Source organism: Sus scrofa, chromosome 14 (assembly GCF_054392235.1).
Source record: "Sus scrofa isolate SSC_HxYL_T2T_F1_AM1 chromosome 14, Sscrofa_HxYL_maternal_Yorkshire_Landrace_v2.0, whole genome shotgun sequence".
Classification (NCBI taxonomy): Eukaryota; Metazoa; Chordata; class Mammalia; order Artiodactyla; family Suidae; genus Sus; species Sus scrofa.
Window position 1 is genome coordinate 6,377,760 of NC_139396.1, and position 22,466 is coordinate 6,400,225.

At 53.7% G+C, this 22,466-nt stretch overlaps 1 protein-coding gene across 1 annotated transcript; it reads right to left on the bottom strand.

The window, feature by feature from the left end:
• Window positions 1–14,322: 14,322 nt before the first annotated feature.
• Window positions 14,323–22,012, bottom strand: LOC146396268 (NUT family member 2G-like). Its single transcript, XM_084994837.1, has 8 exons — window positions 21,885–22,012; window positions 20,922–21,171; window positions 19,317–20,013; window positions 18,243–18,371; window positions 17,059–17,231; window positions 16,335–16,630; window positions 15,757–15,873; window positions 14,323–15,366 (listed from the first exon to the last, which is right to left on the bottom strand). Exons 3-8 carry the CDS (start codon window positions 19,982–19,984, stop codon window positions 14,581–14,583), a joined length of 2,169 nt encoding a protein of 722 aa, XP_084850963.1. The 5' UTR covers window positions 19,985–20,013; window positions 20,922–21,171; window positions 21,885–22,012; the 3' UTR covers window positions 14,323–14,580.
• Between the last annotated feature and the right edge of the window lie 454 nt (window positions 22,013–22,466).

Here is a 22,466-nt window from a genome sequence, read left to right on the forward strand (position 1 = left end):
GATTGTGTGTCTCCTGGTGGACTTGGTAGGATTATCTGCCTAGGCCTCAGGGCAATGTTAGGGAAGTCCAGGGGCCGATCTGTGTATTTGTACCTTTGGGGCCTGTAGTGAAACTTCGTGGTTGGGACTTGACCCCAGCCAAAATTGAGAGTGGGACTGGAATCTACCTTGCCCTCAGCTTGGCACCTGAATCCAGGATCCCAGGTTCAGAGAGGATTCGAGCGCACAGACTTCTTCTTTTTGGTGGCATCTGCCCCATGTGGAGTTTCCCCGTCCACAGACGGAGTGCCACAGCAGCAATCGGGACCACTGCAGTGAACACTCAGAATCCTTAGCCTTCCGTGCCACAAAGGAACGCCTCGATCTGCTCAAACCCACTGTCTTTGCACTGTCAGACCCCTCACCAGGTGTCAGGATTTGATGAAGCTCTGGTTCTTCTGCTTCGTGGCAGGAAGAATTTGGCATGAAGCAAAGCCCCAGGTAAAGAGTGAGTTTAGGAGCATAAGACCCTGGGGGGAGATACGCGTAAGCTGGCCAGGGAGCAGAGCAGCCCCAAGAACCAAGAGAGCTACATTTCTAGAATCCAAGGCCCAGTGGGGAGGGGAGAAGACTGCCTTCTTCCTCATTTGAGGGTGGATATCAAGGCTTCCATCTCCAGCTCCTCCTTGTGCCCTATATGGATGGTGTGCCCTGGGCTGTCACAGTGCTTGTTCAAATCGGTGTGTATTCCCAGGCGTTTGGTCGTATATCAACTGGGGTAATTCATCTCAGGTTTCCATCTCCTGTCCTCTTTTACCTAGGCGTGTCCCCTCTCCCCTGTGTTTCTGTCTGGGTGAGGTGCAGAAATGCTCCTTGTCCAGGACTCTTCTCTCCTTGACCTCATGCAGCAGGACTCGATCTCCACATCTGTTGTCTTGTGCTTGAACTCTTGGGGGTTGTGTCTTGAGCGTGTCTGGCACTTGGATGCATCTGGTCTTCCTTCAAGTCGGGTAAGTCATGGCTGGGTTCCTTTTCTTGAGTGATCATCAGCTTTAGACCATTTCGAAGACCCCTTGAAAGCTTGTCTTTAACCCATCCCCCGTGGGCGGTTTCTGCTCTTTAAGGATCCTCCTCTGTCCTTCCCTTTAGGATGATTATTTGTGTGTTCATGGCCTGTCATATGGCTCTTTGCTTTTTTGTGTGTAGCACATGTTCCAGAGCCGTGCATGTGTCTTTTGATGTGTAGAGGGCGAGTCGGCCTATCTTCTGGGACAGGTGAATGCTATATAGGTCGGGGTGCCGTATTGGTATGCTTCTGGATTCTGCATGCTGGAAGAGTGCATGCCCTTGGATGGAGCCTTGGGGAGTGTGGGTTTATGGATATGCCGAGAGTGTGTTATATGCGTGTTTGGAGGAAAGGACTTAGGGTGCTAGGTTTGCACTTGTGTCGTGTACTGAGTAATTGCGGGTCTGCTTGGGTGTTTTGGAGAGTTGTGTGTAGAATGCGTTTGAGTGTGTATTCCAGGGGCATGGGCATTTGGAGGCATATTCGCTGGGGCTATGCCCTTGTAGTTTTCAGGAGGGACATGTTAGGCTTATATATGTGGGGACGTGGGGAAGTGTGTGTCTGCTGGAGAGATGAGGTTCTGTGTTTCTACAGGGGCGTGGGAGACGTGCATTTCTTGGTGTGAGAAATATGTGCTGTGGTTATGTGTTACGAGTTTGCAGATGGATGAGCTGGGTCCTAGGATCATTGGATATGTGGAAGTCATTTCCTGTGTGGTTTGCTGGCGATAGGTCCATGTGTCCTACGTGTGTCTACTCGTTTGTGTGTCTATCACCAGGTGCACGAATGACCAGGTTGTGTTCCTATGGTATGGAGGTGTTGGGAGTGTGCCACGTTGCTTCTTGGCAGAATGCTGAGGTGTTTCTACAGGTCCTAGGTACGAAGAGATGGTGTGTCCACATTGAGGGTGAGGGCTGAAATGCATATGCAGTTGACACCCACACAGGTGCAGTGTCCTGGCAGGGGGGTTGTCTTCTGGAGAGGTGGCACCATGTGTAGTGTTTGGGGCATCTGTATGTTCAAGGGTTGGGAATATTTTTCTGTGTGTGTCCATAGGTGTTTGAGACGTGTACATGTGTATTAGTACGTGTAGGCGGATTGCGGCTGTGTGTGTATTTGAGGTCCTGGGGCTTCTGTAGTATGTATTTGGAGGGATGTCAGAGGTAGGTGTGTGTGTTTGGAAACAAAGAAATCTCATAGGCGATGTGTGTGTGTTCTGGAATCCTGGCCTAGAAGTACTGTAGGGCTGTGGCCTTGCCCATGGGCTGTGCGTGAGACGACTGTGTAGGAGCTGGTGGTAGTGAGCCTGTATACGAGGTAGTCATTGTGCACCACTGGTCGGTGTTTGTGTTCAGGCCCCTGTTGGGTATGTGCATGTGAAGACCTCAGGTGGTCTAGTTTTGTTTGTGGGGAAGTGGGTGGAGTGGGGGGTTGGCCTTTTCTTGTCTTTTCAGGGCAGACCCATGGCATTTGGAAATGCCCTGGCTATGGTGGAATTGGCGCTGCAGCTGCAGCTGCCAGCCACGGCCACAGCAAGGCCAGATCCGAGCTGCATCTGGGACCTGCTCCATATCTGAAGGCAATCCTGGATCCAGGGATTGCACCTGCCTTTTCTCCTATACGGGTCAGGTTCATTCCAGTGTAGCCACGACGGGAATGCCTGCTGGAAGTTTTTTCCTCACAACGTCATTTTCAGTTCTTGGCATCAGCCCAGTCATCTTTTCTAGGTCATCGGAGTTTAGTCTTGGCAGATTGTACTTTGCTAGGGAGGTGTCCATTTCGTCTAGGAAGTCTGTTTTCTTGGCATAGAGTTGCTTTTAGTAGTCTCTTCTGATCCTCTGTATTCTGGGATGTCCATTGGAAGCTGGTGTGCATTTTGATGGTTATTGATTTGAGTCCACTCTTTTTTCCCTGATGAGTCTGGCTAAGGGTTTATCCATATGGTGGATGTATTCAAAGAAGCAGTTGTAGCTGCATTGATCTTTCCGATGGTTTTCTTCGCTGCTCTTTCCTTTCTGCTCTGATGATTAGGATGTCTTTCCTTGTGTTTGTCTTTCTCTGGTTGCTTTGGGCATAAGGCCAGGTTGTTTGTTGGTGGTTTTCCTTGTTGGCTGAGGTAGGCTTGTATTGCTGGAAAGGTCCCTCTTCGATCTGCCTTTGCTGCATCCCATAGGCTTTGGATTGTTATGTCTTTGGTGTCACTTGCTTCTTGGGATCTTCAGATTTCCTCTTTGGTTTCTCCAGCACTCCCTTGGTTGTTGAGTAGCATGTTGTCGAGTTTCCGTGCGTTGGTGTTTGTTGCCATTGTTTTCTTGGTGGTTGATTTCGAGCCTCATAGCGTTGGGTTCATACAAGCTGTGGGATAGGATTTCCATTTCCTTCCATGTACAGTGGCTTGCTTGGTGACGCAGCATGTGATCTGTCCTAGGGAATGTCGGGTGTGCCCTTGAGAGGAGTGTGTATCCTGCTTCATTGGGATGGAAAGCGCTCTACCTATGGAGGAAGTGCCCTGTGGTCCAATGCATTATTGAAGGCCTGGGTTCCCTTGTCGATTTTATGTCTGGCGGACCCGTGCGTTGATGGGAGTCAGGTGTGAAGGCCCCCTGCTCTGACTGTGTTAGTGTCCATTTCTCCTTTTACGGTTGTAGCAGTTGCCTTCTACATTGCGGGGATCCTGTATTGGGTGCATATAGGTTTCCAATTCCCATCTCCTCTCCTTGGATTGATCCTTGACCGTTACGTAATGACCTTCGTTGTGTCTTATTAATATGCTTTATTTGAAGGTCTCTTTTGTGTGATGGGGGTGTTTCTACTCCGTCTCTCTTTTAATTCCCACGCACGAGGAATATTTTCTTGCATCCTCTCACTTTCAATTTGTATATGTCCCTCAAACTGAAGGGGGTCTCTTGAAGACAGCAGGTCTACCTATCTGTCTATCCCTCTACCTATCTGGATCGAGATCGAGATGGAGATCGAGATGGAGAACGAGACGGAGCTCTCGATCTCAACCCAGAGAGAAGGAGATGCGTCTTCTTTTTGTATGCATGCAGCCAGTCGATGTCTTTCGGTTGGGGCATTTTGTGCATTTGCATTGAAGGTGCTTCTTGATCTGTATGTTCTTATGGCCATGTTATTAGCTGTGTCAGATTGGGTTTTGTTGGTCTTTTCCCGTCCTCCCTTGTTCTCTGCTCTTGTGGTTTGATGACTGCCTCTAGTGGGGTGTTTGTTGGGTGTTTTTTGATTGTTATTTCCCCGAGACAATTTTTTCCACTGCCCAGCATTGTGACCCAGTTCCCCATACATGTATAATTCGTCTTTGTGCCATTATCATGCTCCATCATAAGTGATTCGACCTCGTCCTCAGTGCTACACAGCAGGATCTCCTTGCTAATCCCTTCCAAAAGCAGTCGTTTGCATCCAATAACCCCAAGCTCCCCATCCATCCCACTCCCTCCCCTCGCTCTAGGCAACCACAAGTCTATTCTCCAAGTGCATGAGTTCCTTTAGGTGGAAAGGTTCCTTTGGGCTGTATATGAGACTCCTCATATGAGTGATGTCGTATGGTAGTCGTCCTTCTCTTTCGGACTTCCTGAGTGAACTCAGGATGAGAGGGTCTCGTTCCACCCATGTTGCTGCAGATGGCATTAGGGTGCTCTGTTTTATGGCGCAGGAGTATTCCATTGTGTGTATATACCGCGTCCTCTTTGGCTCTTAATTGTTATTTCCCCGATACAATCTTGTTTTCTACTGTACAACGTGGTGACCCAGTTACACATACCTGTAGGCATTCTATGTTCTCACATTATCATGCTCCGTCAAACATGACTAGACAATGTACCCAGCGCTACACAGCAGGATCTCATTGCTAATCCATTCCCAAGGCAATAGTGGGCAGGCATTAACCCCAAGCTCCCCATCCACCCCACTCCCTCCCCGTCCCCTCCCCCTTGGCCACCACAAGTCTATTCTGCAAGTCCATGAGTTGCTTTTCTGTGGAAAGGTTCTTTTGTGCCGTATATGAGATTCCAGATATAAGTGTGTGGTATCCTCTTCTGGAATGGATCCCTTAACCGTGAACTAGTGTCCTTCTTTGCCTTTCTCGATGGCCTTCGTTTTAAAGGCGATTTTGTTGGATATGAGCAGCGCTACTCCTGATCTCCTGTCTTGTCCATTGGCATGAAATATCTTTTCACATCCCCTCCCTTTCAATCTATACGTGTCCTTTGCCCTCGGGTGAGCTTGTCTAGGCAGCAGATTGAAGGTTTTTGCTTTGGTACCCAATCTGGCACTCTGTGTCTTTTGATGGCAGCATTCGGTCCCGAACAATTCAGGTGGTCATTGATAGATGTCTCTTGATTGCCATTTGAAGCCTTGTTTTCAGGTTGAGTCTAGGTTTCTCTTTTCTTCTTTCTTTTCCTTTGAGTGAATGGGTTCCGTTGATTCTCTGCTGGAGTCTTTTCCTTTTCCGATTTTTGAATGTAGTGTTGGCTTTTGGGTTGGGGTTGCCCTGTTTTGTTGTTATGTTAACCCCTTCTTTTGTCTGCTCACTTTAGCCTGACCGTTACATAGGACCAAACGCGTCATTGAAACAAGACAAAGGATCTACATTTTCTTCCATTCCTCGCCCTCATTGTATGATTTGATGTAGTTTATTTCATTTTATGTTTTTGACATCTTCATGGTTAGATCTGTATGCTGGCTTCTCTAAGTCACTGCTTTCCAATGGTTTTTTTCCTTTTTTTTTTTTTGAATTGGAGAAGCCTTAGAGTATTTCTTTCAGAATGGGTTTTGTATTGCAGTACTCTTTCAGTGTTGGTTTGTTGGAGAAATTCTTGATTTCCCCTTCGATTTGAAATGATAGTCTTGCTGGATAGGGTATTTGGAGGAGGCAGATTATTTGTTCTTTCTTTCAGTGCTTTCAATGGGTCTCGCCACCCCCTTCTGGCCTGGAGTGTTTCTGTAAAGAAAACTGCTGATAACCTTATTGGGGTTCCCTCATCATGAATGCCTTGCTTTTCTCTTGCTGCCTTTGGCCTCCTCCCTTTCTGTTTACCTTTGGCCATACTGATCAGAATAGGTCTTGCTGCGTGTCTGTTTGGGTTCAACTTGTTTGGGGCTCTGTGTCCTTCCCGTATCTTGCTATCACTCTCCTGCACTTGTTGCTTTAAAACCTCGATTGCAGGACTCCCTGTCGTGGTGAAACCTGTGATTGTCCTGAGGGTCAGTCAGGAGCTTCCTCCATCAGGACGCCCGTGCCTACCTGCATGGCTTACACAGGCTCATCAGCCATGGGATGCCAGGCTTTGGAACTTCCCAGAAGTACAACTGAGTGACTGTGCGTGGCAGAGACTCCTCTGACCTAGCTCTGTTTCTTGCAGCCTAAGTCCCCTGTCCTCCGGAGGGTGGTCCCAGGGGGGTTCCCTCATCTGTGACCTCCCTTTTTCAGGGTGTCTCGTGGGGATGGCCCGCTGGGGCTTAGACGGCTGACACGCCCCCTACCCCAGCATCTTCACCAATATCACCTGCTTCTCCCATGGGACCGATGAGATCCAGAAGCACATGCCTCTCCCTGAGCCCACGGTCCCTCCTCCTCACACCCAGGTCCCATCGCAGTCTCTGCAGGCTGCTGGCTCTCCTGGGCCTGGCACAGGCTTTGTGCCCCCAGAGACTGGCCCCTGCTGCTGTCCATGCTCGAGGTCCTGCAGCAGGCCTGGTGCAGACCCCCCAAGCTCCTGTGCTCCTGTCTCTGCCTCAGACTCCAGTCTCCATTTGGCAAACAGCCACCCCTCCCCCACCAGCTCCATCAGCTTTCCAGGGCCCCATCTTGGCCTTCCTGTGCCACAGTGGCCACCCCACAAACCAAGCCTGCAATCTCCAATAACCAAAGGAAAGTCTCCTCCTGCTGCTGCCTTGGGGCCCTACGGCCCCTCCTGTCGTCCGTCCTTCCTTCTTCTGTTGGGGTCCTCCATCTGACTCCCTGGACAAGGGGAGAGGACATGAGAGGGAGAGTGTCCCAGGAGGAAGGTAGGAGTGGGGATGCTGGTGGAGCCCAGCTGGGGGCAGAGAGGGTGTCTTCCCTTGAGACTCCTTCCTGCCCTGGGAGTGCCCAGGCCTTCACAGGGAATCAGTCAGCTCCAGCTGCCATCACCAATCCCATGGGCAATGGGGCTTGAATAACAAGAATGTATCAACTCACCGTTTCGGAGCCCAGCCTTCTGAGATCCCGGTATAAACCAGCTGGGTTGGTCCTGAGGCCTCTCTCCTTGGATTCCAGATGCCCATCTCTGGCCTGCGCCCTCACATCAGCTCCCTCTGTGGGACTCAGGGTCTAAATTTGCCCTTTCTATAGGGGCACCCATCCTATTGTATTAGGGGCCACCTTAGTGACCTGATTTCAGCTCTTTCTGTACAAACTCTGCTGCAGGGCTTGCGGGGGTGTTGCCCTGGAACTGAACCCGAGAAGGAACCAGGAGTGTTCAGGTTCGATCCCTGGCCTCGCTCAGGAAGGGAAGGATCCAATGTGGCCATGAGCTGAGGTGTAGGTCTCAGACCCGGCTTGGATGTGGCATTGTGGTGGCTGTGGTGTAGGCCGGCTGCCAAAGCTCCGATCGATCGATGGATCGTTCGGATGCCAAGCCCGAGAACTTCCATATGCCGCCACAGCAGCCCCATCCAAACAAACAAGCATAGGCAATGGAAAGACAAAGAAAAGACTGCTCCACCTAAGGTCATGTTCGGAGGTCCTGGGGGGAAGTCTTCCACATATGAACTTCGGGTAATAGAGCTGTAGCCCCTTTTGGCCGGTGTCTCCAGTGCCAGGGATGAAGGGTCTTTTGGAAAGTAAAGGAACATCAGTCCTGGGGTTGGGATGAAGGAGGATCGACTCCCCAAAGTGAGGGAGGGACGTTTCCAGAGTGCAGGGCACTCGAGCCGGATCAGAGCCCATGACCCAAGGCCATGGGGCAGGGGGTTCCAGCCCGTGGCATATAAGGCTGTTGAAGGAACGGAGTCTAGGCGACAGAGAGGGAAGCTGAGAGAGGAGCTCCAGCGCCAGGCTGTGAGATGAGGTCCAGGCCTCACAGCACTCTGCTCCTACATTGGATTCCCAGCACCCTCTTTCAGCACGCCCACGGCCCCGCTCTCCATAGCCTGAAGGGGAACAACTCACTGCCCACCTTTCTGGCCCCCACCCCCACATGAACACCTGCCTTCGGTCCAAGGGCCCCAGCCAGCCTGGCCCAAGGGGTCCACACCTCCAGCACTTGGAGCCTGATGTCTCCTTTTCGGCTTAGCTGGCTCAGGCCAACCCGAGGGAGTTCCTGGAAGCAGTGTTGTTGCAATCCTTCCTGCCCTCTGCATGACCCAGTGTTCTCATGTAGCCAGCAGGATCCCGGGAAGCCTCACAGTGGACCCAGCCTTCCGGACTCACAGTGCTATGGTGGGTGACCTATCTCTTCCTAACGTTTGCCCATTTTCTGGTGGAATAGGTCCCGCTGTTATGGTCGTGTCTTGGCAGTGCCTTATTCCCTCGAGACACCAGAATTGGGTCAGATGTGTGGTTGGCAGGTAGTTTCTCCAAACCTGTAGCTTCTTTTCAGCTAGGAAAATGTTTCCATGTGATGAGGTCCGTTTTCTGTCTGGGGTAGGGTTTTGGCTGTCATGGGGAAGAACGCTTATGTTTTCATTGTTGCTGATGTTGTTGTTGCCTATTCCAGCGGTATTGATGTACTTATCTTCAGTTTGATTGAAAGGACAGTGAGGTACCATGTTGTGCTATTTCCTGCTGTGTCGCAAAGTGATTCGGTCATACATACACACACACCCCTTCTCCCTCAGATTCTATGCCCATATCGACTATCACTAACTGTGGGCTAGAGTTCCCTGGGCTCTACCACAGGTTCCTGTTGGCCGGTCATTCCATGTACTCCGTGTGCAGAAGCCAGTCCCAAACCCCCAGTCCCTCCTGCCCCGGACTTGGCTCCTTTGGTACCCATCGTGTTATCCAAGGCTGGGAGTCTGTTTCTGTTCCGTGCACACGTTCATTTGTGTCCTCTCTTTCGGTTCCACTTAGAAGTGGTATCATACGATGTTTGTCTTTCCCTGTCTACCTTCACTTAGGATGATAATTTCCAGGTCCATCCTTGCTGCTGCAGCGTTCATGATTCCATTCTCTTGTATGATTGTGTGATGTCCCCCCGTACATATGAACCTCATCCTCTTTATCCATGCCTCGGCCGATGGACATTTAGCTTGCTCCCTTGTCTTGGCTATTGGAAATGGTGCTTCAGTGGACATTGGGGTGCATGTATGTTTTGAAGGGCCTTTCTTTCCTTTTGATGAAGTCCAACTTTCTGTTCTTTCCTTCCCTTTTGGGATAATGTTTTTCTTGTCATGTGGAAGACCCCTTTGCCAAGCCTGAGGACCCAGAGGTTTGCTCCAATTGTTTTTTCTTAGGTGTGGTAAACGTTGCATCGTTTGTATTTATACATATTTTACATTTGCACTGAATGTTCCATGATGAGTTCATTTTCGTATCGGATAAAAACCCTATCCCTATTCCAATCTACTGCCCTTGAGCTTCCGTATTAGAACATCCCAGGTTGGTGTATTGCTATGGATCTATTTCTGCATTCTCTATCTGTACACTGAACTCTGTCTGCCTCTATCTCGCCAGCAATGCCAAGCTGCCTTCCATAAAGCGTTCTCATAAGCCGAATCACCTCCCACTTTAATGTGCTTTCTCGAAATTATGTTTGATGTTCTGGCTCCTTTATCTTTTCTTTATCCATTTTAGAATAATTTCATCCATGTGGGCCAAAAAGAAAAAATCAAAAAAAACACTTCTGTTGGAATTTGGCCGTATTCTGTGTTGAGTCTTCCCATCCATGAGTATAATACGTGTCCGCATTGTTGTAGGTCTTGTTTTGTTTTATCATACAGATGCTCTATATCAAATATGTATCCCCGGATTTCCCATTGTGGCTCAGTTTGTGATGAACCTGAAAGAGTGTCCAGGAGGATGTGGGTTCAATGCCTGACATGGCTCAGTGGGATGAGGGTCCAGTGGTGCCACCAGCGGCAGTGTGGCTTGGACCTGGTGTTGGTGGGGCTTTGCTGTAGGCTGGTAGCTGTAGCTCCAGGTTGACCCCCTTGCCTGGGACCTTCCATATGCCGTGGCTGCAGCCATAGAATGACCGATGGAACCAAATGCTTCAAGGTTTTGGCAAGTCTTGTGTATTGCATGGTGTTTTTCATTTTGGTGCCATGTTCTTTTGTGGGATTTACACACATGATGAAGGTGTTTGTGTCGACCTTGTATACTGAGACTTTGATAAAGTGACCTCCATCTCTTCCGTGTGCCTTGGAGATTCGGTGGGCCTTCCCGTGGAGGTAGCCATGCTATCCATGAGCATGGAGAATTATGTTTGTGCCTGTCTCATCTGTAGGTCTTTCTTTGTTTTTCCTGCCATGCTGCCCTGGCTCGTAGCTACAGTACTAAGTAGAAAAGGAGAAATGAGAAAGAACTTTCTGACCTGTTTTGGATGGAGGGCGAAGACGTTCATTCTTTCACCATCACGCAGGAGGCTTGGTGTAGCTTTTTGTCGAGATGTTCTTTACGGGGTTCAAGGAGTGTCCTTCTCTTCCTAGACTTCTGAGCGTTTCTTACATGAATGGGCGTGGCACATGTTCTGCAAGCGCCATTGTGACCATGTAGGTTTTCCTCAGTAATGTCTTCATGCAGCCTATAAAGTTGATGGTTGTGCATAGTAAGCCAAGCTAGTGTTCCTTGGCTAGAGTCCCTCTGAACATAGGGTATTGTCGTCAGCTTCTTTGTTCCTGCGTTTGCTGTATTTTGTGATTTGTATTTTCTCAATGCCTTGTGTGAAAATGAGGGTTGTTGATGGGCAACCTGGCATCTTTTGTATTCTATAAGCATTTCGTGCCATTTGCTTCCCTCTTAACACCAGTTTGTCTGCATCCTACCACCTGTTAGGTACTGCACGTTCCTTTGCCTACCGTTCTATATATTTTCCAAGTTCTCCTGGAGAGGCCTCTTTGAGCATGGAGTCGTTCGAAGGGTGCATCTCCATGTCCACATATCTGGAGGCTTCCTTTCTTCTCATTCTCGTTGTTCTGCAATGGACAGCATATGCTTTGGACCCAGTGGAGTGAAATGCAGTGGCTCTTTGTTTCCTTATCGTAGAGGTTCTCCAAACATCCCAGGCAGGAACGGCTCCAATATGACTGTGACAGAGGAGTTCTCTGCCTATTTCCCTTACACTGTAACCATAAGGGGATTACCTGAACATGGAAATGCCAGGCTTCTGAAGATGTGTCTGACAGGGCCAGTTCACAGCCACCCCTGCCCATTGTTGTCTGGATCAGCTTACAAGTGGAGAGAGAGCCAGGGTCCAGGAGGGGGCCCAGATGCAGCGCTCTGCTGCTTTCTATGGCCGTGGTCCCATGTGGGCATTGGCTACCACCAGAAGGCTGACATGCAGGAGCCGGGTGCAGTCCCTGGCAGGGGGATCAGCACTCCCAGTGGGCAAAGCTCCAGCCTCTCTCCTACTGCCCAGGGCAATTCTGAGCTGTTGGCGCTGCCACCAGGCTCTGAAGGCCTATGACAGAGGCACCAGGAGGCACTCCCCAGCTCTGTCAGCCACAGTCCCTGGCTGTTGGCAGGGACTGTGATGGCCCAAGGAAGAAGGCCCACCTCCCAGCTGCAGGGAGGTGGTCTTGAGCAAGTCAGAACTACCCTTTCTCGACTTCAGCAAGCAACATTTCCATCCCTGCCTGTTGCTTCCTCCCAACCCATGCGGTTGCCAGTCTTTCTTTGTCAAACCTCTTCCAAAGCACTTCGTGAAAGGAAGGGCATCCTTACCCTGACTGACTGAGAAGCACCTCTTGGAAATAAGCAAGTTTCCCCTCACCCAAGACTCTTAGCTCCTTCCAAGGACCATCCTTGCTCTCTCCTGCATGCTGCTGAGTAGCAAAATGTTGGGGATCCAGAACTCCTCCAATGAGTGGTATGCTAGCACTAGCTTCTGTGACAACAGGAAGCTCCTCCCCCGCAGGCAGAGGCAGTCAGGAGACCGTAGGTGATGGCTCTGTGCTCTGTGCCCCCTTTGAAACCCTTTGCATCCCTGCCATCTGAGGAAGGAAGGCAGTGCCTGGGAAATCACCCTGGTAACAGATGCGTCACTTGGCCTGTCTGGCAAGAGGTCACCTGTGAGCCAGAGGGCCCGAATCCCCTCTGGAACACACTGCTGCATCCCCACCACCCAAACAGGCCCTTCCAATAAGGCACGATGGCCTGGCCGTTGGAATGGCTGGACACTGAAGGTATGCTGTCTGTGACTGGGACACAGGGGACTCGGTGCCTTGGTCTTGGAGACACATGGCATTGCAAAGGCAGAACCCAGGCCAGGGGCCCCACCTCCTAAGTCAAATGGGTTTCTTCAGCCAATGCTTTGACTCCCCCTTGAGGGGTTTGGAGATGAGCCTTTCCCTGGTATCAGAGGGTCAGCTTCCCCTTGGTGTCTGTCATAGACAAAGAGTGTCCAGCCACTGTCTCTGTCTCACACAAGCTGCACCAATCCAGCCCCTGAAATTGGGAAGCTCCTTCACCCACCCTGGGCATGGCGGCCATTTTTGTGATGCGGTGAATGTGCCATCCATTAATCCACTGTTTCCTTTTTGGTTGGAGGGATGCGTGGATAGATGGAGTCTCTGATTGGCATTGGAGGGCCCCACCTGCAGCATAGGGAAGTTCCCCGACTCGGGGTCGAATCAGAGCTGGCATTGCTGTTCTACGCTACAGCCACAGCAATGCCAGATCCAAGCCATATCCGTAGCCCACACCACAGCTCAAGGCAATGCTGGATTGCTTAACCCACTGCACAAGGCCAGGGCTCAAACCCACGTACTCATGGATAGCAGTCAGATTCTTCATCTTCTGAGCCAAAATGGGAACTCCCTAAAATACTATTTGGTGATGGTCTGTACATCTTTCCTTTCTGCAAATTCTATTGCATTCTTTTCTTTTCCATTTTGAGTCAGCTGCATTGGGGCCTGTGGGCTGTTCCAGGCCAGGGGTCGAGTCCAAGCTGCACCTGCTGGCCTATGGCACAGCCACAGCAATACAGGATCTGAGGCATGTCTCATACCTACACCACAGCTGACGGCAATGCCAGAACCTTAGCCCAGTAAGCCATGCCATGTCTCATCCCCGCGTCCCCATGGATCCTAATCAGTGTCCTTAGAGCCGAGCCACACGAACTCCTGCTCTTTCATGTTTTAATGGATTGAAAAGCATGAGTGAATGGCTCACTTTAAGTGTGCCTGCACTTGGCATTAATCCTAGATTTTTGGCGTTTGGGGCATTTTGCTTTTTCTTTTTTTTGTTTGCTTGTTTTTTATTTTGTAAGTGTTGGCTGCCCCTGTGGCACACAGACGTTCCCAGGGACAACCCAAGATCCTTAACCCTCCTCACCCCAATCGAAAACTTATCCCTGATCACGTAAAGTCCCAGGTCTTCTTGTATCAAAAGCTCCCTGGGGGTGGAAGCCAGTGGGCTGGTGAGGTTGGGACCACTGAGCTTCACATGATGGAACCTCCCCCCAAGCCATTAACAGGTCATGAGATTACAGTCACTCACTCCCTCCTTTGTTTTGTCCTCACTGGGACTAAGAGGCCGCTGCCTCCACCATTTAGCACATGGCAATAATCCCACCAAGACGATAGGATGGGCCCCCACCCACAAGGCACCGAAGCAGAAAGTCCTGTCCCTACAGCCAAGCCTTTTCCTCTCTGGACAGCCCACCCCCACGGGACACCCTGGAGGAGTGGAGGATCACCCCAGCCTGTCATGTGGCCACTTCAGAGAGGCAGAGAGAAACTCTCTAGAGGTAAGGGCTGCCTCCAGCCTCCATTCTCACGACTGGTGAGTGTCCAGAGGGCTGAACGGCACAAAAGCAGCTCTCCATCCCCAGAGTGTTCCGGGAGGCAGAGCATGCAACCGATGCCCCAGAAGCCCCCTAGCCCAGCAGGCTGGAGAGACAGGGATGATGAGGCTGTCCCTGGGGCTAGTGAGAGCTGTGTACTCCCAGGAGCAGCCTGGGCATCCTTGTCTCTGTGGAGGAAAGACTTAGTCATTCACCTGTGGATCCAGACTGCCTGGGATCTCACACATGCTTCGTTCCTCTCAGATCCCCTCTCTGTCTTCTGAGGACCCATCTCTGAGGACACAGGCACATGCAAAATGACAGTGGACCAAGTGCATTTCACAACAGAACGATTTTATCCATGTTTTACATCCCCCATCGCAAAGGAGCTACTGTGCCCACCCACACACACCCAGACCCAAGTCCCCACCACCTAACCCCACCCACCCACACCCCCTCCTGGCTCTGGTCATTCTGTCCTTCCTCCCCACCCCTATGGCAGCCAGGATGGTTGCTAGGACCTGGAGGAGCCCAAGGCTTCCATGGGGGCTGCCCAGTTGGACTGGCCCTGGAGGGCTGGCCCACCGTTCCCTACTGGCTGCAGTGCCACTTCCTCCTCCTCCGTGTGACACATGGGTCACACCTGCTCCTTTTGGGCTGGGAAGGGTCAACCAGCCCCAGAGCCAGGGTGTGCCTCCCAGAGCCTCGCAGGTCAGCCCTAGGCCTGGCCAGGTCCTCAGCAGCAGCCAGGCCTCCACACCGAGCCCGCTTTCTAGACTTGGCAGCTTCCAGGGGGCCTGAGCTGAGGCCCATTCTCTGGGGCACGGGGGCCTGGGAAGCTTGCTGGGCCCTCTGCCCTGCAGTGCAGAAAAGACCCGAGGCAGGGACAGGGCTCTGTGGCAGCCCCCAGGGCAGCAGGCTGTGGTGAAGGCCCAAGAGGAAGGCCAGGCTGGGGAGCTCCTCCTCATCCTCACTGAACCCATGACCCAGCCCTGGGGCTCCACTAAAAGGAGAGGCCTCCCTGAGAACCTTGCTGGCCCTGAGTCCTGATGGAGGGCCCGAGCGCTTGGTGCCTTGGCGAGGAAACGGCTGTGCTGTTCCAGCCTGAGGGGGCTCCTGATATCCTGGAGAGGGCACAGAGCCTTTGTGCCTGAACAGGCCCCTGTCTGTTTGGGGGTGCCTTAGATGGCCATGGAAATCCATCTGGGGTGTACAGGTTTCATCTCTGACCCCGGGCTCTGGGCCTTGCTCGTTCCTCTGGGCATCGTGTTGGGCCACAGACTCTGAAGGTCTTGAGTCCAGGTGGGGTGCCTTGTGATTGGGAGTGGCTGGCACCCCGTCATCCTCCTCCAAGGCCAGGACTTGTGTCTGCACTAGCTGGTGGGAGAGAGGTGGACAGTGACTGCTCTGCACCCTCCAGGGAGAGCCGGGGATTATGGGCAGGGGGAGGTGAGATGGGACTCAAATCCACAGACAGAGCCTGTGGCCCTCCTGCCTTCCTCCTGCACCTTCTCCCCAGCAGGGTCCTTGCCCTGTCCCCGGCTCCCCTCCTCCCCTTCCATTCCTCCTGCCCTGCACTCACCTGGGCAGCCTCCCGGGTGCAGGGCCTCTCTGTCAGGGGAGGGAGGGACAGAGCCCTCAGGGACTCCTGCTCTAGGGCTCTCCCCGGCCCTGGCTGACCTGGGTCGTTTCCTCCTGGATTTCCAGGGTCACCTGACTACCCCCCCTGCCCCCAGTCTCCCTAGTGTCAGTCCCTCCCCTGGCCACCTCTTCAGGGGAGAGTCCTTCCTCCTGCTCCAGCTCCTCAGCCAGGCCCGAGAGATCCAACTCTGGTTCTGGGGAAAGCAACTCTGCCAGGAATCGGGGGTGAATGACCACGTCCACCTGGAATGGAAGGGAGAGGCTGTGAGCAGCCTTGGCAGGTGTGCCCTGGGAGGCAGGAAGGCCTGGGAGAAACGTGACTAGCAGAGGCCAATCCAGAGTTCCCCTCACAAAGGGGGAGCTTTCAAACTCCCATAGGTATTGTCTACTCTCACATAAACACACACACACACTCACAAGCAGGTGCACATGCAGACACATGGGCTCCAAAGCACAAACACATAGGCACCAACCCAGACACACAAAGGCCTACAAAGAGAGAGACACACACACATGTACAACTTACACATCCACATATACACATCCTATGCACCAAAGTACACTCAGACACACAGGAAGACACACAGATGTCAGGGTCAAGGACCAGAGCCTAAATCCCATTATCCTGGGCCAAAGCCAGAACTAGGGTGCCAAGAGCATCTCTCCCTGGAATCCTGGAGTCTCAGACTCCAGGCCCAGCCCACCTTGGTGTCAAAGGCCTCCTGGGAACACAGCTTGTCCACGTAGCTGAGGAGATCCGGGTCTGGGAAGCAGCCGTCCTCGTCCTGTGGCAGCTCATATCCATCCTCTCGACATTCCATATCTGACTCCCCTGTGGCTGAGGGGCCAGGACCCACCAGTGCCTGCGGGAGGTCCCCATGCTCCCTGCGAGCCTCAGGGGGAATCTCCTTGGGGGCCTTGTTCTCCAGCAGCTGCCAGGCTCTGCGTGGCCTTGGGTGGGTGTGCTGGACCCTGGGGCCGTGTTTCCTTGGAGCACAGGCTGAGGCAGAGCAGGAGGAAGGGAAAGTGAAGAGACCCAGCGCCCTGAAGCTGACCCCTGAGCAGGCACAGGGGAGGGCATTGTTGTGGGGCAATGGATATGCATGTGGGAAGGGGGAGGAGCAGCCAGAGCCTCAGGTTTGGTGGGAGGCCAGATTCAAGTCAGGGACAGGTAAAAGTCAGGTGTGAGAACGTGTGGAACATCTAATGATCAAGGGTCTCCCCACCAGCACACTTGTTAGGCAGATTTCACAGGGGCCCCTTAGACAGGGAGGAGGGTGATGAGGTTCTAAATGGACCAGGTCCACACCGCAGAGGGGAAAAGGGGGACTGAGACACCCTCGGGGGCTATCCGTGTTGAAAGACCAATGCCCCCTTGAGTGGAAAGGACCCATCTGGGAACAGGGACCAGGCCTAGGCCTCTCTTACCTGTACCTTGACCTCCAGGGGGAAGGTGATTCACAGACTGAGTGCCCCTTTTGCGGGATGTGGGTTCCTGAGGAGCCAGCTTTGTTGGAGCTGGAGGAGGCATGCCCTGTGCCCGCGTTGTGCAGGACACGTTCCCCATCCTGATCTCATCCTCTGCCTCAAATTGCATGAACCTGGGGGGTGTTGAGGGACAGGCCCCAGTGAGAAAACCACCTGGGCTCTGGAGCCCACCCAGGGCAGCAGGACCGAGGGGGTGAGGAGAGGGTGTCCTTAGGTCTGTCAGGAGCCTGTGAGGTGCTGTCACAGCAGGGAACTGCAGTGGCAGATATCCAAGATCTGGGCCTCCTCCTGCCTGACCAGCCCTGGAGCTGGAGGGCATGGCCCAGCAGAGACCCAGGTCAATCTCTGGGACCAGGCTTAGGGACACATGGTGGGCAGTGGGGGCCCCTGCTCATGTGCCCCCGGACCTTGTCTGACCCAAACAATGGAGATGGCCAGTGGCCTGGTCTGGCACGTATCTCCACAGAGCCCTTGCCTGAACCCAGAACCTGGGGCTGGGAGTGAGAGTCTGGGAAAGCACGAATGAGACAGGGCCCAGCACAGGCTGGAGTGGGGATCCTACCATTAGAGGTGAGGCATCTCTTGCCACTGAGAGCTAGCTGCTCCTTTGGTTTTGTTTGGAAACTAGGAGGTTCACATGCAGAAATGACAGGGAGGGCCAGAGACCCATGGGCTTCCCCAGGGATGGACGGTTGCCCATTCCAGCCATCGTTGATGAAGAGAGGCCTACCACATGCTAGGTCAGTGATGGCTAGGCACCCAGCATGAAGGGGTGCCAGGCTGCCGGGTGGATTCCTCATCCCTGCACAGCCCCCATGCCTTCAGGGGACCCCCTCCTGGGCTGCCGTGCTCCCCAAGGCCATCCTGAGGCCTCCCCACATCAGCATCACGGTAGGGCAGAGCTCCTGGGACAGACAGGCTGGAAGAGCCAAGCTCTCCAGGTGGCAGAGGGGATTCTGGAGGCCAATAGGATTTGGGGATTCAGGGAACAGGAGGTGTCAGGTGCCAGCCTCCTCTTGCATCCTCTCTGATTGCTAGCACCATAGCCAGATCCTGCCCTGGGGCCTGCCCATCACCCACCACCCACCCCACCATGTCGCCCATGGCCCAGGACCCTGACTCACTTTGCTGCCATTTCATAAAAGGCCATCCTCTGAACGGTGCTCATGTGCTGCCATTCCTGCATGGCCTGCCGCATGCCCTCCTCCAGCGTCATGGTGGGCTTCAGGCGAGCCAGGGTGCGAAGCACTGGGCTGTAAGCCCTCAGGGTCAGTCTCTTGGTGCAGCCCAGCCCCCAACTGCCCAACCCCACCCAGCTCCAAGGCCTCCATGGGCCCCACCCCTGCCAAACCCAGGCTCAAGAGGGGGAGACGAGGGTGTCTGGAGAGCAAAGGCAAGCCTTCCTGGTGCCTGGTGCCACCACCTCCCACTCACCAGAGGATGCTTGTCCACTCCCTGGCTATAGCTGGGACACTCTGGCTGGGGGCGGGTTGCCATCTCATATAAAACGCAGCCCCATCAATGCGGGAGGGCAGGCGCCAGTCTACCAGCTAACAGGTCTGAGAAGCCCAAGGATTCTTCTGCCCAGGTCTCTGCACTAGATGGCCTAGTCCCCCTTTTCGGAGGGACCTCGGGTCTAGGAGGGATGTTCCTGCCAGGTTCACAGCTCTAGGAGGATAGACCCTTGCCCGTCTATCTATGGACAGCTCGACCACCTCCCCGTTCACACTGGACTTCTTCAGAACAACAAGGACCGGGCATGCAGAAAGCTCCGTCCTGGGCCTGAATGTCCTAAGCCTTATCTGAAGTGATACCCACTGGCTGCCAGAGGCCCAGGTCCATGTTGAAAGGAGGTAGCACCAGAGAAGCAGGTCCCATTCAAACTCTGGCTCCTCACATCCGAGCAGGACCCTCTTGGACTGCTCTCCTGCACTCAATGTTATCATGGCAGTGCAGAACGTGAGACAACTGGTCTTGCATGGTGGTGGTAGCTGAGCTAAGGCACGGACGGGATGTCATGGACTGGACGTGGGACACATCTGAGTGCAGACGTGCCTCCTCATAGCATGGACATTGCTGTCAACCCTCCTTCTCTCGAGGTGAAAGGATGCCTGGAAACCTAAGCAGGGAGTCCATGCCAAGGTCCTGTATATGCGAAGGCTCCAGCTGAGCTAATGAGGGTCTGAGAGGTCACTTACATGAGAAAGCAGGAGAGAGCTTCCGCATCGGGGCTCTGGGGCAGGTGGCTGCGGGCCAGGGACTTGAAGCGCTGCCAGCGTCGGAAGTTCTGATAGACGCTCTTATGGTGAGAGGCGTCCTCCTGAGGGCCCGTGTGCTGGGAGGCATGCAGGCTGCCTGCCCCAGAGGTGCCATGTGGCCACGGCCCAGAGGTCCCTGGGGGCAGGGTGAAGGCCATCTGGGCAGCTGGTGGTGCCGCTTGAGGAGGAAGGCCTGGGGCCAAGCCTCCCTTGCCAGCCTGAGCTGCTGCAATAGCTGGGGCAGCCACCCCGCTGTCCCCCACAGGGCTTGCTATGCAAAGGGGTGAAGGACACAAAGCACTCCCCATGAGGGCCCTGGAAGCATTCCCATTGAGGGGGGCCTGAGGGCGCCCAAAGGCCTGAGACTGGTGGGGCAATGCTGACCTCCCTCCTGACCAGACTGGGACAGGGATGTTGCCAAGCCCTGGGGCAATGGGGCCATGGTGAGCAGGAGTCACCCGAGGTGTCATGGGATGAGGTGGCTGCAATAGGGTGCTGCCAGGCAGGAGTAATGGGGCCATGGGCGGTGGCCGGTGCTGCTCCCAAGCTGGCTGTGGTTGGGAGCCAGGAGTGGGGGGAGGATAGGAGCGTGAGGCCCCAGGGGGCATGACCACATCCGTGCCCAGCAGTGGAAATGCTGTGGAGAGAAAGGAAAGGGGTGAATGGAAGAGGAGAATGGGTGACATGGACGGAAGCTCTCTGGGGACTCAGAGGGCACACCTCAGTGGGAGAGGGCATTTGGCCCGAGGAAGCTGTGTGTTGTGCAGATGTCGTGGAGGGATGTTCATGGTCTTGACCCCCACACCCAGTTCCCTGCCCCTGTCTACCGAGAAATGCTCAGCTCAGCATCAGGGATGGGAGAGCCTCCCTGAGGAGCTCCCTGACACCTCGTCCTCACAGGCTGTCCCCACGTCCTGGACCTGAGAGGACATCTACTCTGAGCATGCCCCTCAGCAAGGTCACTGGCAGGTAAGGGCCTTCTCCAAGGTCCTTCCAGGCACCGTGAGGCCTTTGATGGACCTCCACTGTCTAAAGTCGAAGGGCCTCACATCCTCCTCAACCCTTCCTCTCGGGATGCTCAGCACACATCTGTTCTCTCATACTTTCCTGACCTCACACAACACCTCTCAAAGGCTGCGAAGATCGCTCTGCACACAGAACCCTTAGACAAACACAGAACAGCCCCACCAAGCATGCACCTGCCTCTCCGAACCACCCAGAGTGGACACTTCACAGGGGCTAAGGTGTGCCACCCCATCCCGATGGCCCTGAATCCCTCCCACCATGCAGTTCTGCTCCTCAGAGTGAAGTCTGAGAAGTCGGTGTGTGTCCCCTGCATTTTTGCCACTTCCCATCCAGGGTTGGCTTCCGAAGATAAGCACGGGCCCAGGGCGGCTCATGTGACAAGGGTCATGGGAGTGGAGGCTGCCTGTGGTCCTTCCCCTTCCAGCTCCCAACAATGGAAAGTGAGGAGAAACTGAGAAGCAGGCAGGAGTCAGGTGCCATTGTGAGAAAACCGCCCATTCAGGAGAAGGAGGTACATACCACGAGGCACCGAATTGACCTCCACAGATGCTCTAGGAGGTTTCAGAGTAGCAGACTAGATCATCTTCCTGCTTCTGTGCTACACTGCTTCACCCCGCCTCTTTACAAAGGAAGCAGCCTTCCTAGGCATTCCACCTGCACCCAGCCTCTCTCCACATGTAGTAGTAGTGACTTGAAATAGGAACACACTCTTCATCTCAAAGTCAGGCCTCAGCTTCTGCCGTGAGCCACCTGACACGCTGTGCCATGTCTGCAGAGATGTATTTCCACAAAAGGGAAACCAATACAGAACACCTCAGGCCCACGAGTCTTAGCTTGGGTGAAGTCACCTGGTTGCCCTTCCCTTGTGGACCCCAAGGCCACAGTTGCCTGACCTGAGAAGTGAGTTCTGGGTGGGATGGAGGGAAACGTTCTGGGCTGTGGCAGTGAGAGTCACATCCTGCTCAGCTCAGAGCAGACCCTTTCCTGAGCATGTGGCCACAGACAACACCCACCAGCACTGAATCATTTTCTGACTATACCCTCTCATTCCACGCCCCCATTAGCCAGAGGATGCGCCAGTTCCAATCCCTTAGAGAGGTCTGGTGAGGCGAGCTTCAGATGCCTGAAGACCACAAGGCGGGGCTAGGCTTCCCCATGACCCACCCAGGGCCAGCCACAGGACACTGGCTACACACACGTTCCAAGTGGCTTGTCTCCCTTCTAGAAACCGCCAACCTGCCTGCTGCCATCCTGCCTCCCCAACCAGAGCAAGGCCTCTTGAACCACCTCCAAGCAGCTGTCCTCCCCAGGGCAGCTTCAGGTTTCTACAGGCTCCCCAGCTGAGATGTCCCTGGGGTGCAGTGCTGTCGCCTTCCTCTCCTTCCGTCCAACTCCCTGTCCACAGTGAAGGGTCCCAACGGAAACCCAGGGATTTGAGGGAGGCCCTTTCTCTTGGAAAACAGCCCCTGTCTAGAGGCTTACCGCCTTCTGAAGCCATTCCCACAGGCATGGGCCTGGACCACCACGGGCTGGTGGCCTCAACGTGGACAGTCAAGAGCAGGACCCAGCGAGGGACCTGCCCCAACAGATGCTCAGGACGCAAGTAAAGGAGCCCAAGTTTGAATCTCAACAGTAGAATGCGGGCCTGCAGTCATTCTGCAGTGGGGGAGGGGCCGAGGGCAGGTGAGCCTGGGTGGGGGTGGGGTGCCATTCCATGCTGGCCTCTGCAGGGAGGCAAGAACCAGACGTTTCTTCCACCTTATGCAGGGGCCAGACAAGTGTCGAGTGCCTCGTCAGGCAATGTATGTGTTGGTTTTCAGAGTCACAGCACCAAGGTTTGTCTTGATGTTCCCTTTCCCTTTGTTATTCATCAACTTGTTTGTTGTCCTTCAATCCCCTCAGCTTCCGTCCTGGCTCCAGGCTCCCTTCCCCAGAGGCCAGACTTTCTGAATAAAATTCACCTTTTATCATCTGATAACCACTTGGGTTTTCATGGCCACCTGGAACCCAATGTTTATGGTTTGGCTTCTCTCAGCAGACCTACCATTTGTGATTGGTGTGTGT